We start from the raw sequence: 25,003 nt of genomic DNA on the forward strand, positions 1-25,003 counted from the left end.
TACTACAAAGATACCATAGTTGGACAATGTACTGGCATAAAGACCAATGGAACAGAATAAAAAATCCAGCAACACACACACACACACACACATATATATAGTTGAATGATTTCTGACAAGGTGTTAAGACCATTCAATGGGGCAAAAGACAAGTCTTTTCAACAAATGGTAACAGGCAAACTGGATACACACGCACAGAAGAATGAAATTGGACTGTTATATAACACCATACACAAAAATTCACTCAAAATGGTCAGACTTATATGTAAGACCTAAAATTTTAAAACTCTTTTAATAGAGCTTCATGACATTGAATTTGACAATGATTTCTTGGATATTATACTGAAGGTATTCAGAACAAAAGAAAAAAAACCCACTAACAGTAAAAAAGAAAAGAATGGGAGAAAATATATGTAAATCTTACAATTCATAAGGAGTCAATACCCACAAATACAGAGAATGCCTCAAACTCAGCAACAAAAAAGCAAACCTGATCAAAAAATGGGCAAAGAACATTTCCCAAAGAAGATTTAAAAAATGGCCAATAAGATGAAAAGACGCTCAACGTCATTAATCATACAAATCAAAACCATAATGAGACTCTACCACACATCCACTGAAATAACTATTATTAAAAAAAAGAGAAAATAACAAATGTTGGCAAGGATGTAGACGAATTAGAGCCCTTAATGACTGTTAGTGGGAATGTAAAATGGTACAGTTGCTATGAAAAACAGTATGATGGTTTCTCAGAAAATAAAACATAAGAATTAGCACAGGATCCAGCAATTCCACTTCGGAGTATATACCCAAAATAACTGAAAGCAGGGCCTAGAAAATATTTGTACTTTCATGTTCACACATTATTTACAATAGCTAAAACATGGAAGCAACCCTAGCGTTTATTAACAGATGAACAGATAAATGTGATGTGTATAGACACATAAAACCACCATATGACCTAGCAATCACACTCACAGGCACATACCCCAAGGAAGCCAAAACTGAAAAAGACACATGTACCCCAGTGTTCACTGCAGCACTATTTACAATAGCTAGCACATGCAAGCAACCTAGACGTCCACTGACAGATGAATGGATAAAGAAATTATGGTACAGACACAGAATGTAACATTACTCAGCTATAAGGAGCACATATCTGAGTCAGTTCTAATGAGGTAGATGAACCTGGAACTATTATACAGAGTGAAGTAAGTCAGAAAGAGAAAGATAAGTATCACATACTAATACACATATATGGAATCTAGAAAAACGGTACCGAAGAATTTATTTACAGGGCAACAATGGAGAAACAGTCATAGAGAACAGACTTTTGTACATGGGGAGAGGGAAGGAGAGGGTGAGATGTATGGAGAGAGTAACATGGAAACTTACATTATCATATGTAAAATAGATAGCCAACGGGAATTTGCTTATGTCTTAGGAAACTCAAACAGGGGCTCTGTATCAACCTAGAGGAGTGGGATGGGGAGGGAGATGGGAGGGAGGTTCAAAAGGGAGGGGATATATGTATGCCTATGGCTGATTCCTATTGAGGTTTGACAGAAAACAACAAAATTCTGTACAGCAATTCCCTTCCATTAAAAATTATACTGGAAAAAAAAAAGACAGAAATGAAGAGTCACAAAAAGGACTAGGGTTCTAGAGAATATGGAAAGATCAACTATGTGAAATAAGCTAGGATAACAACTGAATGAAGCAACTCAGGATAGAAAGAGAGGGCTTTTCAGCATCAAGTTTTAAAACAAGCCAACGAACAGGAAAGAAATCAACTTGGAGATAAAAGACATCAAGAAATTAAAACAAAGAGAGAAAGAACCTGGATATTAAACACAGAATATAAATTTGAGAAAATTGTAGGCAGTGCAATCTCACAGAATAAATGAGATGGCTATAAGGGGAAAGAATAAAAGAAGAAAGTAAGATGAAAAATGCAGAGCACAAATTTTGAGTTCAGAGTAAAACTTAAATGAGACTTCCATTATGTATACACTCTAAATAAATTAACTTTAACATTCTTAGAAGATATATAAGATGTGTTTTCATTGCAAGTCTATACAAATTTAAATTGATAACACCTTAACACTATGTTCTTATTACAATTAAAATGTACATATCTTTAAGACATTTTCTTGATTGGCAACTTGAAAGGTTAAAGACCACAAACAATAAAATAATCAAGTAAATCATGACATAAAAACATAGTTTCTTTTATCTTCCTTTGTCTAAGATAGACCTTAAATAAATTACTTGATTTCATTTATTTCTTAGAAATAAAAAGATATAAATGGATCACTTCTATCATTAACAACATATCAAGTTGCCCTAAACAGTTGCTGAATGAGAAAAAGAGAAAATCAAGAAGAAAACTAAAGCCATACCTGTTCCAATGTGTTGGGAAGCTTTTGCTGGATGCATGGCACCATGACAGACATTCTGCTGGACATTACTCTGTGAGTGTATAAGGCCAGTTTGGGTAAAGAACTGATTAAGGGAAGAACAGAGATCAGCAAATTGAACCTGATCTAAAGACCAGTTCTTGAGATCTGCCTGTCTCATACTCTCCATCAAACCTATGAGGAAAACATTAAAAATACTGTTAGCATGGTCCTGCAAACATTGCAAAAAAACCAGCAACCTTTTTCCAGCCCTCAAAACTTTCACTGGTAATCTTTTGCTTATGACATTTTCTAAATTATTCAAAGACTGATTCTTATTTCCCTCAGATCTCTTGTCTGTGACCATCTACTACATCAACTGGCCAGAAGACTTAATTAAGAATTTTACAAAGTGTGGTTTTTAAGCATATTACCAACTGTAAAAGAAACACTATATAAGGACACACGTATTTCAAAGAAACTTACAGTGTACTCAAAAATACACAGTCATGTGTATTTGGTTATAAGGAAGAAGGAACCAATACTCACCTTGGAACTGTGAGAGGTCTACATCTGACCAGTTAACACTGCTGGCAATTCGACAGCTTTCTTTGAGCATATCAAGTGTTGCATACCAATCACTTGAAACACCTATAAAAATAATACTGACAATATTATAAATCTTGGATAGCAAAAGTTTGAGCTAGCCTTATTCCTGGTATTGGATGATCCCAATCCAGTTTTACAAATGGACTCAAACCCACTATATCTTGTGTTGGGGCAATCTGTTCTGTGAGACAGGAAGGAAACGTATTATTTACAAATAAATGAAATTGAACCTAGAGGTGACATAACTTAACAAGGCCACTGTGATGTATCTAAGAATTGAACCCAGTTGTATTCTGCAAAATTCCAAGAGGCCCCATTCACCTTGCAGAAGTCCGTGGCACTCTTTGGAGTTCCGCAGTGCTAGACTGCCTGGTCTGTGAGCAATGTCAGTTAAGCATCCCACCAGAAACCATCAAGACCTATCTTATGAGCAGCAGACTTAAAAAAAAAAAAATTCAGGGTATGAATCTATCATTATAAATGAAACACTTGGCAGGAATATGCAAAGAAAGAAAAAGTAGGAACATTCACCAAATACATAAACACAAAGTACTAGACCTCCCTAGTGGCTCAGGGCGTAAAGAATCTGCCTGGAATCTAAGAGACCAGGATTTGATCCCTGGGTTGGGAACATCCCCTGGAGAAGGGAATGGCTACTGACTCCAGTATTCTTGCCTGGAGAATTCCACAGACAGAGGAACCTGGCAGGCTATGGTCCACAGCATCGCAGTCGGACATGACTGAGTGACTAAGCACACATGCCAGACTAGGCATTTTAAACTTGTATTCCCAATACGATCCTCATAACAGCACTGTGTACCAGTGTTGTTTTATTTTTATAGATAAAAAAATAACAAGACTAAAAGAGTTACTGCACCTAAGATCTAAGAGTCATAATGAGGATTGAAATGCAGATCTTTCAGACACAAATCTATACTCTTTCTTCTATACCACACTGAATCACAATAGATTGCAGACAGACTATGCAATACATTCTTCTTTAAAATGCTCATTTTCCAGAAGGACAAAGAGTTAAAAACCAAAACCTGCAAGGGTTGCTGAGTTTGCTTATGTTATACTAATAAATTGTAATCAAGACAATAATCCAGGTTAACCTATGGATTAAACGATTTACAATTATAGGACTACAGCAAGGAAACATAAAAGAAGACAGATGAGAATACGGACAGAAAATATATATAAGCCCCAGATAAGAGATTGGAATTCACAGCCAAACACAACAAGTCAGAAGACAAAAACTTACCAGAATTACAGGATACCTGTTGTGGGGGTGGAGGCGCCTGATGTGTCAACGTCTGATGCGTCTGATGCTGGTGGTTCGGATGGTGCTGTATGTGTTGGTGTGGAGAGGGGTGTTGGGGGTGAGGGGACTGGAGCTGGTTGTGTTGCTGTGGGTGTGGTGCTGGGTGCTGGGGACGCTGTGGATGCTGCGGTAAACCATGCGGTCGATGGGACGGATGTGGAGACGGCTGTGTGTGCATCTGGGGATGTGACAGTGAGACCTGTGCAACCGAATTACTGCCCGTGGTGTTGAGGCCACTGCCATGACTGTTGGTCAGGCTGCTTTGGTTGCTGTGTGGGTGAGAGCTCACTGTACTGCTGGGAGAGTGCTGATAGGAACAAGAAGTGTGGGACTGCTGGGAGGATTCAGAAGGGATGTTCATCAAACCTGAGAACAGAGAAAGCAAGATCTGATGGTCAGATTTCAGTTGTATTTTATGACAAACATTTGCAAAATTATTTACAGAGCAAAAGTATATGCTGTCAGGAAGCAATTCTGGTTCAGTTTAACAGTGTTGCTGTAATATCCACCATACCCTGGGCTCTGGGGTTACCGAGAAGAAACATCATACTCTGTCCTCAATAGCTCATGGTCAAGGGGAAGAGAAAAACACTTGAAGAGATTATGTCCAACATTGTAAGTACTAAAGCAAAAGTAATCAGAAGGAATACAGAATCTATTTTTCTTCCCTGTTCTACCTAGTAAGGGGCACTGAAATACAAAGAAGCCCTCCTTGAAAAGGTAATATCTGGGTTGTCTTGAAAGAAATCCTGTGCTGTCCTTAGTCACTCAGTCACGTCCAACTCTCTACAACCCCATGGACTGCAGCACTCTAGGATCCTCCGTCCATGGGATTCTCCAGGCAAGAACACTGGAGCGGGTTGCCATGTCCTCCTCCAGGGGATCTTCCTGACCCAGGGATCCAGATCTCCTACAATGCAGGCGGATTCTTTACTGACTGCACCACCAAGGAAGCCCCTTGAAAGATGACTAAATGTTAAGGGAAAAGAGGAAGAGGTACTGAGTCACATTCAAGATGGTTCTCTACAGGTCTGCAGACCTTCGGCAAAAGACGAGAGTAGAAATAAAGCCCGTTGATTTCTGATCTCTTTCTCTGACTACTCCAAAAACTTTAAGTCCAATATGGCAATTTAAGGGTTAAGATTATGTATTTCTTAATGCCAGAAAAGAAGAATTAAAATCTCTGCACTACAATTTAAACACTTGGTAACTCTGGAGAGTTATTAACCTCGCCAAGTCACAATCACCTCAATTATAAATAGGAATGACAACAGTACGTGCTTCATAAGAGTTGTTATTAGGATTACAAGCCACTAAACTGTGTCTGTCTCAAGAATGTTCCATAAAAGTAATGAAACAGAGCAGTGGAGATGGCTGGTTGTCTGCCTGTCTTGCTTAGTCTTAAGGATTCTAGTCATTTTGGGCTCAAACATGAGAAACTGTTACCACCGATACTTCAAAGCCAGTATTTTTGTACTGAGATCAGCAAAGCTGGATCTGCTTAGCAAAGTCTTGCATGGGGTTTTTTATTTTGGTACTTATAGAGAAAAAAATTTTAATATAAAATCTGAGAAAACACGTGACTCTTACTTTAACCAGAAAACTAACTTCCTATACAAACTACTGATACTCACCAATATATGTAATATTTACGTATAACACTAACTTTGATAATATTTGTCAGCGATATGTATTAAAATGTAAAGGAAGGGATTTTTGTCTATTTTGTCTACTGCTGTGAACAGGTATATTCTCTGACCTGGAATATAGTTAACCTGCCAAGCAAAGCAATGCTTCGATGTCTGGGTTCCTGACAATTTCTGACTAGTGTTCCATGGGCGAATAACAATGAGACATCTTGATTCTATCATATGACTCTGGTTAAAATTAAACCAGCAGCTGACAGGACAGTAATACATAAATGCACCTGAGAAACCCCAACAAAAATGCAATAATCTAGTATTTGGTTGAAATATAATACTGCATCTCAACCAGTACCTCTTTTAGCGTTAAACCTGATTTAAGTATGTTGTACAAAGTAATGACCACAAACTACGATGTTTACTTGTAAGTATCATACATGAAATCGCAGATTTGGTGCTACCATACTCTTAATAGCTATCTCTTTGATAACAGCAGTCAGGACAGAAAAGCAAGGCACATCTACTCTTGTGATGCCACATTTACCACTCAAAACACTTCACATGCTAGACATCACTAACTAGTCATGACAGGCCTTCCCATATGCCATAAATGCAGTGTCAGAATTCTTTATCACAATGCTCCAGGATACCAGTAGTAATCAAATGAGGTAGGCACGCATGACGAGATAGATTTCTTATATATACACACTATTTCTTATATATATACACTATAGTAAAGGCATTCAATCCTTATCATGATGGTAATATTCTAAGATTAAAGAAATATAACAGTGTAATCTGAAAGTAATTCTTTAAAAAATTTCAATAAAATATCAACAAAAAAGTATTAAAACTCACCTTGTTGACTAAGTGACTGCTCAAAAACTGACTTATAAAGGCTCCGAAATGAGGCACTGAGATCTTCAAAATTATATTCTGAGAAAAGTAACTGTTTGTCTCGTTCTGGAAGGTTGTACTGTGGCTGCTGTTGAGGCGTTAATGACTGAGAAACCGGTTCTGGGTGATTTGTCACCTAACAGTAAAAGAAAAAACCTACTAATTTAGTAGCTTTATATCAGAATCAGTTTGTTACACACAATATGTAACTAAAAATACTAGAACTGAAAATAGAATCCAAAGGAATTAACTTCCCTGTGTTTGGCTTTCCTATCGTCTATTGAGTTGCATACACATAAAGGGCACACCATAAATTGTTAATATGTCTCTTAAAGAATCACAGAAATCTAATCCAATCTCCACATTTCACAGTAGGAGTTAAGTATTCAAAGGAGTTAAAGGAGCTTCCCAAGGTCATAATAAGTGTTAAGTCAAGCCTGGACCCCTTCCAGTTTCTGTGAAATTTTCACCAATTTCCACAGAAGCAATCTCATCTCAAACACACTATACTCTGAAACTAACATTTCTCATTTATTCAATTAACCTTTAAGTACTTATATACTGTGAGTATTGCTGAGTCAGGTTGTATGACACTGCCCAAAGAAACCAGGAACTTCAATTCATCTAACTCTTCATTTATAGGTAAATGTTTCTTTTTTAAATGAAACTTAGGGGAAATGAGAAGTGAAGGATAAAAGAAAAAGGAGATGCTGAGAAAAACAGAACAGGGCCTTGAGCTCTGAAAGGGAAAAAGAGTACCATGAACACTAAATTGATCCCTGGGTCAGGAAGATCCCCTGGAGAATGGAATGGCAATCCACTCCAGTGTTCTTGCCTGGAGAATCCCATGGACTGAGGAGCCTGGTGGGCTATATACTGTCCACGAGGTTGCAAAGAGTCAGATACAACTGAGTAACTTTCACTTTCAGTGATCATTAAGTTTATGGAGCCTTTCAAAATGATACTTACAAGGAGTCTACAATAACCTGAAAAAATATGAATTTTGTGTAGGGCAATGGCTTCACCAACTGGCACTCTGGTGACGTTAAATGTTGTCTCCACACAGGCCACGTAAGCAAGTCTCAATGGCAGAAATGACCTAGGCCTTTGAAAATCCTGTGATTACCCCAGAACAAGGGATGATGAGTGGCCTTACAAGGAGCAAATTATTATCTGGTATTTTTCATCCATTTTCCTACTTGAAGGAAAACAGTTCATCTCTCTAACTTGCAGGCATCTGCCAAGAGATGGTTTCTCACCTGCCTCCTTGTTCCCAGATGGGGCGGGGTAGGGGGGAAGCAGGGCAGGGGAGACTTTCTAAGGTACAGATGCGAGTTGTGTAACAATTTAGGTACAGAATGGAATTTACTCCTCCACAACAGGCACCCATCGCTTGTGTAGTTTCTCGTCTGGTTCCTTTGGTTTAGTGTCATCCTGTGGGACCCAGGGAGCTGACACCATAGCGATCTGGCTTACACAGTATGCATAAGGAACAAAACTGTCACAGTGCATTAGTCTTACTGTGTCCTTAAAGGCTCAATCTATGGATACGTGATAAGCCCAACCACAAGTTCACACTGTACTGTTGCTTTAGGAGCTCTTGCTAATTATCTTATTAAATGAAGGAGAAAAAAAAAGTAGTCTATAATGTCTAGTTTTTAACAGGGGAGTTTAACCCTCTTACATGTACTGGAATAACAGACATGTCTGTTCCCACTTCTGTCACCTGTTTCTATAAAGGCTTCTTTTTCTTCTTATATTCTGTAATACTGAATTCTGTGTTCTTTGATTTCACTTCACAATTTTCTACTCTAATTATTTTAAAACAACTTAAAACTACTAAATCTTTGCTGAGTTTGCTTCAATGCTCCCAATCAATAGTCCTTTTCTATCATGACTTCATCATTACTGAGTGATTTAATTCACCACCCAATCAGCTAAATATGTAATTTTTTTTCTGGAAGGGTACAGGAAAACAAGGGTAGGATGCTTTCCAAACTCTGTATTAAAGAATTAATGTCTTTTTTTGACTTCACAACTGAATGAAAATTTGGTGGGCATAATATTTATAATTCCAAATCTATTCCCTCAACACTCTGTATAAAAGTGTTCCATTATCTTCTGGCATTTAGTATTATGGAAGAAAAGTATGAGTTGTGTTTCTTTGAATACACCTTATTTCTTTTGCTTGACTATCTATGATTACTTCTGAAATTTAAAAATTTGTCATGATGTGTCTACATAGTTTTTTCCATTTTCTTTTCTTAGAGCTCATTAACCCTTTTATTCTTTATTTCTTTTGAAAACTGCTCTGTACCAACTATTTGGGGACACCTATAATTTGCAGTTCTTCATACCTATTATATTCTTTTACATAAAATTGTTATTCTTTTATCTGTTTTTCTTCTGCATTTTTGAAAAATATTTTTCCCCCCAGAGCACTGTTAATGGTTTTCAGTCATCTTTTTTCCTACATTCAATGTGAACTGTAAAAGTTTTTGTTTCCCTCTTGTTATTTTTAAAATTCAGGTCTCCTCTGTCCCTTTTACCTTTTCCCTGTATAGGCTATTATCTATTTACTCATCTTGGAACAGAGTGATTTGATGAGATCAAATTTGTACCATGAACAGTGTGGCTGGTGTGTGATTCTCCTGGGTTCCCTTCTGTCTACTGGGGAAGATAGTTGCAAGATGACTTGAAAAGAAATACCAGATAACAAGGGTCAGCATAGGAGCAAGAAGACTCACACAGGTCCCTTTATAGCATACCTTTAGTTTTCTAGACCCAATCTAAAAATACAAGACTGGTAAGCAACTGGGTACCAGGTCATCCTAACTTTTGGGGTTTGTAGAATGCTGTTCTCAGATCCACTTCTGGGAAACAAGGTGATATACATATCCTCTAAGCTCTTTTAACCAAGGGCTATAAAATACCATCAAACACAGCTTTAGAAAAGTAAAATGAAAATTCTTTTCCTATTCTAATTGTTTTTCACTTGGACATGTAACAGATTAAGTAGACCAAAATATATAACATAGTACAACAATATGTTTGTATCTAACTTGCTAAAGTATAATAAAAATCTGTTTTACTTATCTAAGTTAATGATCATTAACTAACCAATGAGAAATATTCATATTCACTTTTTATGTGCATTATCAATTACATTTTGTTCAGTTTTAAGCACTAAATGAGTACTCAACAAAGGAGTTAACTTCACCAAGACTTACCGGTGTATAACTATGCACACTTCCAACACTGTTCAAATTCACGGATGCCAAACTCTGATCTGAGAGACTGTTGTTAAGGCTACTGCGTGGGCTATCACTACCATCCTGATCAGTGTTGTACAATGTTACCTACAATGAAAAGAACAGCAACATTTGAATGAGCAATTCCCAATATAAAAATTACATTTTAAACAACTCTACAAAAATACAACTAACTGGGACTACAGAAGGAAGGCAAAATATTACTGGTCTTTCCTTTGGTGTTTACCTACCCCCAGATCTGTGCTCTATACTCACTAATTCCATGTTCACCACAAAATACTTTCAAACTGAAGGATATATCCCATCTAGAGGTACATAAATTCAACTTTCTAAATGGTATAATTAGTTCCTCAACATTTAATAAGGGGATTATAATAGATTTTTACTGTTAAATATTTCTATAATGCATAAACTTATTTTTACTCAAGCTTTAAGCAAAATTGCTCTTTCCTTCTTTCAAAATCTTAGGCATCAAAAAAAGAATACAAAAACCAGAATTTAGGCATCATGGTGTCTATAATATTGAAAACCAGAAACTTAAACATCCAACGTATTTGCACAATCAATAAATATGTGATCTGATTTTAAAATAATATGCTAACATGTACATTAGACATGAAAGAACTATGTATCAAACTGTTACCGATGGTTAACTGGTAGGCAGCTGGGTATCCCTTAAGACTTTCATCACTGACAGTATATATTTTCACAATGCTTAAGTCTGTATATAATATGTATTATCATTTTTAATTAGAAACAAGAACAAAAAGGTATTTTTAAAAGAGGAAATTAGCCCAACTATCCTTTAAAGTTCTATTCATCTGCTACTACTTTCCTTTTCTATGCTCCTGCTTTCGTGGGAACAATTACTTCTGCCCTGGCAGGCAATAACTCCAGTGCCACCTAGGAAGCCCTCATTTGATTTTATGGTCTAATTAATTCTTGTTAAATGAAAACATCTATCTATCTATCTATCTATCTATCTATCTATCTATCTATCTATATTTGGCTGCGCAGGGTCTTAGCTGCAGTATGTAGGATCTTCAAGCTTTAACATGGCATGTGGTACCTAGTTCCCTGATCACGGACCAAATCTGGGCCCCCAGTATTGGGAGTTCAGAGTCTTAGCCACTGGACCACCAGGGAAGTCCCCAAACGTTTCTCCAACAGGAGACTGTTAGCAACTTGAGTACCCCCCAAAATAATCCTAAGCAGTGTAATGCTTTCTACTCAGTATACAAATGATAATACTTGCTGAATTTAATGACCAATTGATCTATCACCACTCTTCAGTCTGTACTAAAAATGGGGTCAAGCCCAATGCTCATCTGTCACAAGTTGAAAGTGAAGGTCGTTCAGTCACGTCCGACTCTTTGTGACCCCATGGATTGTAACCTGCCAGGTTCCTCTGTCCCTGGAATTCAGGCAAGAATAAAAAAAAAAAGAATACTGGAATGGGTAGCTGTTTCCTTCTCCATGGGATCTTTCCAACCCAGGGATTGAACCCAGGTCTCCCACAATGCAGGTGGATTCTTTACCTTATGAGCCACCAGGGAAGCCCAAGAAAACTTAAGTGGCTAGCCTATCCCTTCTCCAGGGGATCTTCCCGACCCAGAGATTGAACTGGGGTCTGCTGCATTGCAGGTGGATTTCTTACCAGCTGAGCTAGCAGGGAAGAGAGACATATATGCCTCTATACTTCAGGTAAAACCAAACTGTCTCACCTTCACATTAGCTAGGAATAATTATGTGTCTACGAACTAATGAAAGTGAATAAGGGAAAATGAGAAGAAATAAAACTATGGCAAAATTTTTCTGGTATTTCCAGTATAAATTTCATTTTTTAAAAAAATCAACCTTACAGGCTCTTAAACAATAAAATATCAACAAATTACAACCATCCTATCTACAGTCATTCTGTTGGCTGCTCATTCTCTCCTGTCCATGCTGTTACCTATTACTCAAGACAGAAATACTCCCCATCATCTTAGACAAATCCTCACAACTAAGGATGATAACACTGTTACTAAAATGTAACATAGAGTAAATGTACAAATTATAGTTTGTTAATTTAAAACTGGGCATATTCATGGAATCATACTCATGTAATCAACAGCAGTTCTCAAACTCTGATCTTAGAAGCCGTTTACAGTCTTAAAAATTAAGCAGTCAAGAAGTTTTTTGATATATTTATCAATAACTGGCATATCAGAAATTAACAATTTTAAGTATTTATTAATCTAAAAATAACAATCACAAACTCAACTATATAATATAAAAATATTTTTTCTCAATAAATAAGTAAAATTAGAAGGGTGTCACTGTTTTATATTTTTGTAAATCTCAAACCCTGGCTTAAAGGGAGAACAGCTAGATTCTCATATCTGCTTCTATGTTCCACTTGTTGCAATATGTTGTTCAGGTGGAAGGATAGGAAGAAAACCCCGCATCACACACACACACACACACACACACACACACACACATATGGAAAAGGGAAGAATATTTTAATAGCTTTTCAGATAACTGTAGTCTTTTTTGATATGACACAAAAATATGACAAGTGGCAATTTTTAAAAGATTAGTTGCAATAGAGAATCTGAAACCACATGAATAAACTATCAAACTCTTCTGCATTATAATCCACTTTCCACTTTGTATTCTGAATGCATCATTTATGATTTTATAACACTATACATTGATCATTTGAAAAATACTGTTCACAAAGCTTTGCAGATCTTTCAAATACTGACGTATTTCATTACACAAAATCAAAACATCACTCTTCTTAACATTACCAATAATCTCACTGTGAAGCTATCAGAAAAGATTTCACAGAAAAGACTGTGAAGCTATCAGACTCACTGCAGTGGATATAAGTTTTCCAAACTTACGTGTTTTGCTTAAAAGCTCAAATTTTACCACTGGCAAAAGATAGTTAATTCTTTTCCTTGAAGTGAGAGGCTTATTCATTTTCAAAATATCTGCCAAGTACTCGAATCTGAATAATAGTGCCAGTTGGTCTTTCAAGTAAAATCACACCTCCATGAAGAGAGCAGCTAGTTCAACACAAACGCTCTTCCCTGAGGCCACCACACTGTGTTTCACAAATACATCTCATTCCACTGCACACTCTTAAAAAGATACGTACTCAAAGGTCACAATTCAATAAAATTATTTTTCCTGCATCACCAAGGATATTCTGAGGTAAAACGTTATGTCCCCCCCCCACAATCTGAAGGGCATGTGGCTGTGAAGAATACAGTGACTACTAGCAGTCAGTACTGCCTTGACTTGCGCTGTTTACCTGTATTGCTTCTGCTACATCCATGAAAACACAAAAACAAAGAAAAAGGTAAATAATATTTTAGTGTTATCATGGAATGCCACAAAGAGTACTGGTTAGTCAGGTGTCCACAGATCACAGAACCACTGACACAGAGCATACTGGCCCACCAAAAGGCCTGCTCATAAACTCCCCCAATCATCATTCATCAGCCAGTCATTATCCACATTATCTCCTGTTACAGGGAACCTTTATACAGACAGCTACCATTAATGATTAGGTTCATACAATGTATATATCCTTTTCTATCCTTTTGCAGCATAAAGGATTACATAAGCTTTGTTTCGTACTGCATTAGTATCAGCTCTTAATCTTTATTACTTCATTCCATTTTTTAAAATTTGGGGTTTTTTTTCCCACACAATTGAGAACTTTATCTGAAGGTCTCTGATCTATCCAAAATTGATTTTTGTGAACGAAAAATCTCACTTTACTATTGATTCAGCATCATTTGTTGAAAGACATCACTGAACTTTGTTCCACAAGTCTGTCGGTTCTTATGCCAATATTACACTTTCAATTATTATAGCTTTACTCTTGATATCTGGAAGTATAAACCCTCTAACTTCTACCTTTATCTTCAATATTTTCTTCAATTACTGTTTCCCATCTGGAGTCTCATTTATATTTTGAAATTAGCTGTTCATTTTCTACTAACTTCCTTTACCTAAAAAAAGCATTGTGGAATTCTGACTGGGCTATTAAATCTACTGACTTCTTTACAATAATCTTTACGAAAACTACATATCTACTAATTCATACCCTTTATTCTCTTAGGAATTCTATATAGTTTTTTTGTGTAGAATTAATCTTGCATTCAATTCTAGCTATCTGAGATATTGTGGGCTTGGTTTCAGACCACTGCAATAAAGAAAGTATCAAAATAAAGTGAGTCACACAATTTTTTTTGGCTTCCTAGTGCATAAAAAAGTCATGTTTATATTGTATTAATTCTATGAAGTGTGTTAAGAGCATTATGTCTAAAAGAACAATGTACATACCTTAATTTTAAAGTACTTTATTAGCTTAAAAGAAAAAACTAACCATCAGCTGACAACACAGTTTTGCCAGAAAACTTCAATTTGTAAAAAGTGCAGTGTCTGGGTAGGGTAATACAGCAAAGCACAATAAAACAAGGTATCTCTATACTTGATGTTTTTGAGTGCTAATGTAAGCATTATCTTCTAAATTTTGTTTTCTGTCTATGGCTAATACAAAGAAATACAAATGACTTCCAAAATCCAACACGGATCTAATATTGACACCTTTGTAAATTCATTTTTTAATTCTAAGAGTTTATCTATAGATTCTTTTGAGTTTTCCGTATGAACAATCATGTCATCTGTGAGTGACAGCTTTACTTCTGACTTCCCAAATTTTAAACTTTTTCTTTTCATAACTAATTTCTCCTCTCCTCTCCTTGCCTGAACACTATGACTGTCATATATTTTACTTTTATGTGTTACAAATCCACAATTTGTTTTTGGAATTTTGCTTTACACAGTTATGTCTTAAACAGATTGACTCCGGGTCATAACTTCAGTTAATACTCTCCCATCTAGCTTATTATTCAACTCAAAAATAATTTTTATCCCTAAACATAAATTTTATCCCTAAAGATTTTGATTTGGGTTTTTAAAATGTCTTCCATGTGTCTATACACATATTCAACCTGAACTTCCATAAAATATACTTATAATAACAGCTCCCCTAACTCCTAGCCTCAGGCTTTATTGAGATATAACTGACATATGACATTATGTAAGTTTAAGGTGTAGTTTGATATATATTTTACAAAATCACTACCATCACAACATGAGCTAACACCTCCATCACCTCACAGGATCATCATTCCTTTTAATGGCAAGAACATTTAAGATCTGATTTCCCAGAAACTTTTCTGTATATAACAGTGCTGTATTATCATGTATGTAATCACAAAGCTATATATTAGATTTCTAAAACTTAATCATCTTATAACAAAAAAAACTCCCTGTGACCATATCCCCATTCCTCCCCACCCCCTAGGCCCCCAGTAACCACCATTCTGTTCTGTTTTTCTGAGTTTGGCCTTTCAAGACTCCACATGTAAGTAATATCATCATATAGTATTTGTCTTTCTCTACCCGACTTATTTCACTAAGCCATAAGCCTTCAAGGTCCACCCATTTTGTCACCAATAGCAGGATTTCTGTCTCATGGCTGAGCATTATTCCATTATAAACTGCGTACCACCTTTCCTTTATCCATTCATCTGCTGATGGACACTCAGGCTACTCCGTATCTTGGCTCACGGTAACTGTTCTAACATTTGCTCCCACCAGTTCTATCACGTGTGTCCTTTCTGGGTCAGCTCTGACTGACTGATAATTCTCATTATGGACTGGTTTTTACTGCTTCTTTGACGGCCTGGTAACTTTTTATCGGAATGCTGGACTACTGTGAATTTACATTATTAAGTACTATATTTTTATATTCCTATTAATGTTCTTGGGCTTTATTCTGGGACACAGTTAAATGATCTGACAACAGGAATGAAATATGGTTACATGCTATATCATGAACTCTGAAAATGTATTTAGTGAAAGAAGTTGGACATAAAGGTCATATATTCTGCAATTCCACTTATATGAAAGGTCCAGTTTAAGAAAATATATTAATGGTTACCAGGGGATGGAGGAGATGGGGAATGAATGATAAGGGGTATGGAATTTTCTTTTGGGAGTAATGAAAATGTTCTGGAACTAGATGATAATTAATGGTTGTACAACCTTATGGATATACCAAAAATCACTGACTGTAAACTTTAAAAGGGTGAATTTATGGGCTTTGAATTGTATTTGGAAAAAAAATTAATTTGAAAAAGGTTATTACTTTAAAACAGTTTGAGCCTTCTGGGTTTTTCTTTTAAAGTGTATGCTGCTGCTACTGCTAAGTCACTTCAGTCGTGTCTGACTCTGTGCAACCCCATAGACGGCAGCCCACCAGGCTCCCCCGTCCCTGGGATTCTCCAGGCAAGAACACTGGAGTGGGTTGCCATTTCCTTCTCCAGTGCGTGAAAGTGAAGTCACTCAGTCGTGTTCAACTCTTAGCGACCCCACGGACTGCAGCCCACCAGGCTTCTCCGTCCATCGGATTTTCCAGGCAAGAGTACTGGAGTGGGGTGCCATCGCCTTCTCCCTTTAAAGTATATAAGTAGGGCCAGATCAGTATTTTAAACTAAGGCCAATTTTGCCCACTACGAGGGCAAAAGACTGAATTACAAAGCATCTCCTGTGGTGGGAATAGGAATTACTTCTAGGCCTATGAATCTCAATGACTGCCGACACCAATACTTTCAGGTGGTTCTCTCTTCAGTCTCAATAATTACCTTCAAATACCCAGTTGATAGGGCTTCCCTGGTGGCTCAAACAGTAAAGTGTATGCCTGCAATGCGGGAGACCCGAGAGACCCAAGTTCAATCCCTGGGTTGGGAAGATCCCCTGGAGAAGGAAATGGCAACCCACTCCAGTCCTCTTGCCTGGAAAATTTCCATGGACTGTGGAGCCTGGTAGGCTACAGTCCGGAAGACTCAAGAGGAACCCTCTATCTAACTCTGTAACTCCTTCTCTGTGCAGCTCTCTCATCTCTGACGTGCCGCCCTGTGAACTCTAGCCACCAAGTTCTCCTGACTCTACCCCCTCAACTCAGGGAGACCTGTGTGTCCTGCAAACTTTCTCCAGGCAGTAATCTAGTACACCACAGGACTCACTTTGTTCACCATTTCTCAGGGGATAACTGTCCTTATGGCCCAATCTCTTGAAAACCATTGTTTCATATACATTGTCTGTATTTTCAGTTGTCTGAAGTAACAAATTAAGTCTAGACCCTGCTCTTCCACCTTGGCTAGAAACAAATTATCTACTTTATTAACCTTTTATAAAGAACTGAATTTCTGTTTGCTGACTCAGGCTTCAGTACACGTGCTTTCTATTTCACTGACTTCTATTTTTATGTCCTCCTTCTTCGAATTTATTTTGCTCTTCTTTTTCTAGATGCTTAAACTGTTAATATTCCATCTTCATTGCATTCTACTACATGCGATCGAAGCTAATATTTTGTATTCTACAGGCTTTGATATTTCATATTTCTGTTTTTCATCAATCCAACTACTTTCTAATTTCTGTAATGACTCTTCCTTGATCCACGGGTTGTGTAACTATATTGCTTATTTTGCAAACTTTGGGTGATTTTCTCATTACATCCTTGCTATTTCTACCTTTAACTCCACTGCATTTGAAAATACTTACCGTATGTTGTTGGTTTCTGAAATTCGCTGAGAATCACTTTAATGCTCTAGCACAAGTCAGTATAACATGATCAATTCTGCTAATTATTCCATGCATACATTAAAAAAAAGTCTATTCTACAACTGTTGGATAAGACATTGTATATATCAGTTGAGTCAAATGTCCTAATTTTGTAGTTCAATTCCCTTAAATATCTTGAATAGGATTTGTCTGATTTTTGTGTTTTGGTATTGATCTGCTGTTTTATGATTTCTAGAGACATGTTATGGAGAAGGAAATCGCAACCCACTCCAATACTCTTGCCTGGAAAATCCCATGTATGGAGGAGCCTGGTAGGCTGCAGTCCATGGGATCACTAAGAGTCAGACACGACTGAGCGACTTCACTTTCACTTTTCACTTTCATGCATTGGAGAAGGAAATGACAACCCACTCCAGTATTCTTGCCTGGAAAATCCTAAGGACAGAGGAGCTTGGTGGGCTGCCATCTATAGGGTCGCACAGAAATGGACACAACTGAAGCAACTAAGCAGCAGCAGCAGAGACATGTTAAAACCTACCTCACTGGTCAAAAATCTGTCCATTTCTTCTTTTAGTCCTGCCAGGTTTTGAGGCTGTTACTGCCCCTACTGCTGCTAAGTCGCTTCAGTCGTGTCCGACTCTGTGCGACCCCATAGACGGCAGCCCACCAGGCTCCCCTGTCCCTGGGATTCTCCAGGCAAGAACACTGGAGTGGGTTGCCATTTCCTTCTCCAATGCATAAAAGTGAAAAGTGAAAGTGAAGTCGCTCAGTCGTGTCCGACTCTCAGCGACCTCATGGACTGCAGCCTACCAGGCTCCTCCGTCCATAGGATTTTCCAGGCAAGAGTACTGGAGTGGGGTGCCATCGCGTTCTCCGGAGGCTGTTAATAAGCATATGCAAATTTAGCAGGGTTACAGAAGGGAAAGACTACCCACTCCAGTGTTCTGGCCTGGAGAATTCCATGGACTGTGTAGTCCCTGGGGTCGCAAAGAGTCAGACACGACTAAGCGACTTTTACTTACTTCACTTACAGGTAATTACTGAAATGGTCCTTTTCCAAAAATAAATCTTTGTTTTTAGTGATGTGCCTTCCTTCTTTTACAATCTTTTCTTATCTTTTATAAGCAGAACATAGTTTGAGTTTTGTATTTCCATCCAGTCTGACAATCTTGAGCATTTTTTAAAAATTGAAGTTATTTAATTTTCAATGTTGTATTAGTTTCTGGTGTGCAGCGAAGTGATTCAGTTATACACACACACACATATATGCTTTTTCACATTCTTTTCCACTATACTATTGGGTATTGAATACAGTTCCCTGAGCTTTACAGTAAGATCTTGTTATTTATTTATTTTATACATAGTAGTGTATATCTGCTAATCCAAAACTTTTGTTTTATCCCTTCCCCACTCTCTTTTCACTTTGGTAACCATAACTTTGTTTTTCACATCTGTCAGTTTGTTTCAAATATGTTCATTTATGCCATATCTTAGACTCCACATCTAAGTGATATCAGGATACTTGTCTAGAACTTTCTGACTTACTTCACTTGGCATGATAACTTCTAGGTCCACCCATGTTGCTGCAAATGGCATTCTTTCATTCTTTTTTACAACTGAGTAGTATTTCACTCACGGAGAAGGCAATGGCACCCCACTCCAGTACTCTTGCCTGGAAAATCCCACGGATGGAAGAGCCTGGTAGGCTGCAGTCCATGGGGTCGCTAAGAGTCGGACACGACTGAGCGACTTCACTTTCATTTTTCACTTTTATGCATTGGAGAAGGAAATGGCAACCCACTCCAGTGTTTTTGCCTGGAGAATCCCAGGGACGGGGGAGCCTGGTGGGCTGCCGTCTACGGGGTCGCACAGAGTCGGACATGACTGAAGCAACTTAGCAATATTTCACTGTATGTACATACCACATCTTCTTTATCCATTCCTCTGTCAATGGACATTTAGGTTGCTTCCAGGTTTTGGCTATTGTAAACAGTCAAGGAACGAACACTGGGGTGTATGTATCCTTTTGAATCACATTTTTCTCCAGATATATGCCTAGAAGTGGGATTGCAGGGTCACATGGTAGCTCTATTTTCAGTTTTTAAGGAACCTCCATACTGTTCTCCGTAGTAGCTATACAAATTTACATTCCCACCATCAGTGTACAAGGGTTCCCTTCTCTCTACCTCTCTCCAGCAATTACTGTTTGTTAAATTTTGATGATAGCCATTCTGGGTGATGTGAAGTGATATCTCATTGTAGTTCTGATTCACATTTCTCTAGTAATTAGCAACGTTGAACATCTTTTCATGTGCCTAATGTCCATCTGTATGCCTTCTTTGGAGAAATGTCTATTTATGTCTTCTGTCCATTTTTTGAGTGGGTTGTTTTGATGCTGTTGAGTGTCATGAGCTCTTTGTAAATTCTGGAGACTAATCCCTTATCTGTCACATCATTTGCAAATATTTTCTCCCAATCTGTGGGTTGTCTTTACGGTTTAATTATTGTTTGCTGTGCAAAAGCTCCTGAGTGTAAGTAGTTCCCATTTGTTTCCTTTTGTTTTTATTTCCATTATACTGGAAGATGGAATGAAAAAGATATTGCTGCGATTTATGTCAGTGAGTGTTCTGCCTATGTTTCCCTCTAATTTTACAGCATCCAGTCTTATAAATAGGTTTTTAATCCATTTTGAGCTTATGTTTCTGTATGGAGTTAAAGAATGATCTAATTTCATTGTTTTACATATAGCTTTCCAGTTTTCCCAGCACCATTTGTTTGTCGTATAGTCTTGCCTCCTCTGTCATAGACTAATTGACCACAGGTGCAAAGGTTTATTTCTGGGTTTTCTATCCTATTCCATTGATCTATACTTCTGTTTTTGTCCCAGTACAATATTATTTTGATTAGTTAACTTTGTAGTATAATCTGAGTATAATCTGAGTCAGGGAGCTTGATTCCTCCAGTTCCATTTTTTCTTTCTCAAGATAGAGCATGCGTCCTTTAATTTCATGGCTGCAGTCACCATCTGCAGTGATTTTGGAGCTCCCCAAAATACAATCTGTAGCTCCTTCCACTTTCCCCCCATCTATTTGCCATGAAGTGATGGAACTAGATGCCATGATCTTAGTTTCTTTATTGTTGAGTTTCAAGTGAGTTTTTTCACTCTCCTCTCTCACTCTCATCAAGAGGCTCTTCAGTTCCTCTCCACTTTCTGTCATTACTCAAGAGACTATCTTTTCTCAATTGTGTATTCTTGTGTCCTTAGTCAAGATTAATTGACTACGGTGGGCGGATTTATTTCTGGGCTCTGTATTCTGTTCCATTGATCCATATGTATGTTTTTCTGTCAATATCATGCTGTTTTGATTACAACAGCTTTGCAGTATTGTCTGAAGTCTGGGAAGGTCATGCTTCTAGCTTTGTTCTTTTTCCTCAGGTTTACTATGGCGATTCTGTTATTTTTTATGGTTCCACATAAATTTTAGGATTATTCTAGTTCTGTGAAAAACATCATAGGTAATTTTATAGGGATCCCATTAAGTGGTTTGAATAGTATAGCGATTTTAAAAATATAGTGCATATACCAATCCATTCTTGTGACCCTGAGATGAATCTGACTTGATCATAGTATCATCCTCAGTCGCTTAGTAATGTCCAACTCTTTCACAATCAGGGACTGTAGCTCACCAGACTTCTCTTTCCATGGGATTATCCTGGCAAGAATATTGGAGTGGGTTGCTATTTCCTTCTCTAGGGGATCTTCCCAATCCAGATAAAAACCCATGTCTCCTGTGGCTCCTGCATTGGCAAGTAGATTCTGAGCCAACTAAGAAATTTTATGTATTCTTCGATTTGGCTTGCTAATATTTTGTTGAAAATCTTTGCATCTATATGCAAAGATATTGTCTGTAATTTTCTTTTTTGTTATTGTCTATGTCTGGTTTTGGTATCACAGTTATAACAGCTTCATAGAATGACTTTGGAAGAGTTCCCCCTTTTCAATCTTTTGGAAGAGTTTGAGAAGGACTGGTATAAATTCTTGGTATGGTTGCTAGATTTCTTCAGTGAAGCCATCTGGTTCTAGACTGTCTGCAGTGATTTCTGTTTTTTTTGGGTTTTTTTTTCAGATTCTATTTCACTTCTGGTGTATTATGTTATTTCTTCTTGATTCAGTTTTGGTAGGCTGTATTTTTCTAGAAACTTGTCCATTTCTTAGTTCAAAGTATTCTCTTATGGTTTTTTGTATTTTTGCAGTATCAGTTATTACTTCTCTTTCATTTCTTACTTTATTTGGGTCCTCTCTTCTGCTTGGTGAGCCTGGCCAGAAGTTTGTTAATATTGTTTTTACCCTTTCACAGAACCAGCTCTTGGTTTTATTGATTTTTCGCTACTTTTTAAAAATCTCTGTTTCTCCTTCCTTTCCTCTGCTGCCTTTAGGCTTTGTGTACTCTCTCTCATTCTTGTGGGTGGCAGGTTGCTTGAGACCCCTTGTTTCTCCGAGGAGGCCTGCATCACTCTGAACCACCCCCCTAAGAGCTGCCGTGCTGCACCCCATACACTGTGCATGCTGTCTGCCATTTGCCTCAGGTGTTTCTAAATTTCTCTGATTTCATTGTGGATGCATTGGTTGTTTAGCTGCCATATAATTTTTTTTTTCTTTTCTTATTCCTCTTTCTATAGTTGATTTCTAGTTTCATGCTGTTGTGGTCAGAAAAGATTCTTTGGCTTTTAAATGGAATATTCAATGTATTTACATTTAACATTATTTCCTAGTACAAATAGATTTAAACACTGTTTATTTTCCTGTGTTCCCATTTCCTCTCTGTTCATTTTTTTCTCCTCTCTTGGCTATTCTGGATTAATCAAGGATTTATTATTTTTCCTTACTTGGTAATATTCTTTTACTATTCTTGTAGTAAGCTAGAGCAGTGGTTTATAAGGTAAGGAACCTGAACCAATACAAGACCAATACCTGAGAACTTGAAAGAAATGCAGTTTTTCAGATCTCAATCCAGACTAAGAGAATCAGAAATTCTCAGAGTAGGGCCCAGGAATCTGAGTTTTTAACAAGCCTTCCTAGTTATTCTGATATATATACTGAAGTATTAAGAATCAGTACCCTCTATTTTGCTACATGTCTTTGAGTTAGTACTTTTACTACTTGCCACACAATGTGAAGACATTAAGTAAATGTATTTCCTATTTTACCCTAGTACTGTCACGTACTTTTTAACTTCTGCAAGTATTTTAGACTCCAAATCATTGTGTTATACAACAGCACTGCTATTGTTTTAATCACTCAATACATATTTATATTTACTGACATACATATTCTTTTGGTTTTCTTCATTCTTTTCTGCAAAGGACAATTTTCCTTCTATGTGAAAAATTAACCTCCTTTAATTTTTTAAATATGGGTGAACTAGTAACATTCTTTAACATTTTGTTTCTGTAAAAGACTATTTTTTAACCCTTTTTCATAGAAATTCTAATTTGAGAATTCTAGGTTAGCAGGTATTTCCTTTCAGCACTACAAAACGTTCATTCTGGTGGTGCCTTTTACCATTTCTATTCAGAATTCAGTAAAGTTGCCTGTTATTTTCCTGATTTTAAGTGTTTTTTTTTTTTATTCTTTTTTGTAGTTTTGATTTTTATTTGCCTAATAATGATTTCTTTTATTTGGTCTTTCCTGAGCTTCTCAGGACTTCTTGAATCTGTACTGTGTTATCTTTTATCAGTCTTAAAAAATTAAAACACTATTTCTTCTCTATTCCCTTTTTCTTCTCCTCTGGAACCCTAATGGCAAGTTCGTTAGAGCTTTTCCCTATATCCCATTTATCTCCTAAATTTTCTGAATTGTCCATGATTTTCCTTCATGTGTCAATCTGTACATTTTCTACTGATCTATCTTCCAGTTCACTGATTCTCTCCTCTGGTGGGTCTAATCTTCTCTTAAACCCATCCATTGAATTCTTAATTTCAGTTGTAATACTTTTTAGGTCTCTTGATTCTTCCACACAGATTCCAATTAAATTTTCTATAATTGGCCTATTTTCTTCAACATATTAGTCATAGTTATTTAAAAATCAGTATCTAGATCACTTGTGGATACTGTGATATCCTTCGTCTTCCCCCTGTCTTGGCATTTAATTATTTGGTCTTGTTTCCTGGAATGTCTGACAATTCTTTCCTGAAAATGAGACCTAACTTACGAAAACTTGAAAAAGCTGAGGATATGTTATTTTCCAGAAAAAAATTTAGTTTCCTTTTGGCAAGTAGAATATTAGCACACCACGCTAATAACAGTTTGAGACTGGTGTTATTTTTGGTTTGCTCTTACTCATAGAATATAATCTTTCTGAATTATTGATCTGAAATACTGGGGTGTTTACCATAGCTCCCTTCTGGAAGAACTAAAATTTTTGTTCCCCCTTCTCTATGAGACTGCTGAATCCTGGCTAGTGCCAGCTCTACTTGATTTGTCTGTGTCCGAATCCAAGAACACACAGGTTAGTGGTCAGCAAAAGCCTTAAGTGGATACTGCTTGCTAAAAGTTGAGGTCACTTTTGAGATTCCTCAGGATAATGGTCCTTAAGCCCTGGATCTTTGGCAAGCTCAAACTTCAGCTTTTATCTCCCTGGCTCAATGACTGCTCAAGGTTGGCAGTTTTCTGTTCAGCCTCTATGCCATGCACTGAGAAGTGGGAAATGTCCCAAAGGAAAATGTGCATAGCTTATCTCAGTGTGCTATCCTTTTTACTGAGATTTTCACTTCTGAAGTCCTATCTTTTTCTCCAATGCCTCTTCCCCTCTTTTTAACTGGTAGGTGGTGGGGGTGGGGGGGTGGGGGGGGTAGAGTAGTAAATTTTATATAGATAGGGAGAAGGGTTAATCCGATACTAGCTATTCTATCATATCTGAAAGCAGAAGTCCAAAAACTCCAGCTCCTTTATTTAGTCACGATGTCTCAGCATTACTATTTTCTAATTGTTTCCTCATAGCCACAACTTCCATGTTTAGGCCTCAGTATCTCCTACTTGGACTACTGCAAAGAACAGTAGTGGATACTTCTGATTCCAGCCCATAGGTTTCACCAGAAATACTCAAGTCTAGCTGGGTACCCTTAGGAATGATTTTTAAAAGTACCGATTTCTGGGTCCTCTCCAAAAAGATCAAGTAACTGATTTGGCAGGCCTGCAATGGA

At 37.2% G+C, this 25,003-nt stretch overlaps 1 protein-coding gene across 4 annotated transcripts in view; it reads right to left on the reverse strand.

The window, feature by feature from the left end:
• FOXJ3 (forkhead box J3) overlaps window positions 1-25,003 on the reverse strand; it is a 149,400-nt gene that overhangs the window by 12,119 nt on the left and 112,278 nt on the right. For all 4 annotated transcript variants that reach the window (XM_069588265.1, XM_069588264.1, XM_069588280.1 and 1 more), the window contains 5 exons: window positions 10,103-10,231; window positions 6,834-7,008; window positions 4,273-4,698; window positions 2,949-3,050; window positions 2,403-2,594 (listed from right to left, as the gene is read on the reverse strand). In XM_069588265.1, coding sequence (XP_069444366.1) covers window positions 2,403-2,594; window positions 2,949-3,050; window positions 4,273-4,698; window positions 6,834-7,008; window positions 10,103-10,231 — 1,024 coding nt within the window. The remainder of the gene's footprint in view (window positions 1-2,402; window positions 2,595-2,948; window positions 3,051-4,272; window positions 4,699-6,833; window positions 7,009-10,102; window positions 10,232-25,003) is intronic.

The sequence above is a fragment of the Ovis canadensis genome, chromosome 1 (assembly GCF_042477335.2).
Source record: "Ovis canadensis isolate MfBH-ARS-UI-01 breed Bighorn chromosome 1, ARS-UI_OviCan_v2, whole genome shotgun sequence".
NCBI lineage: Eukaryota > Metazoa > Chordata > Mammalia > Artiodactyla > Bovidae > Ovis > Ovis canadensis.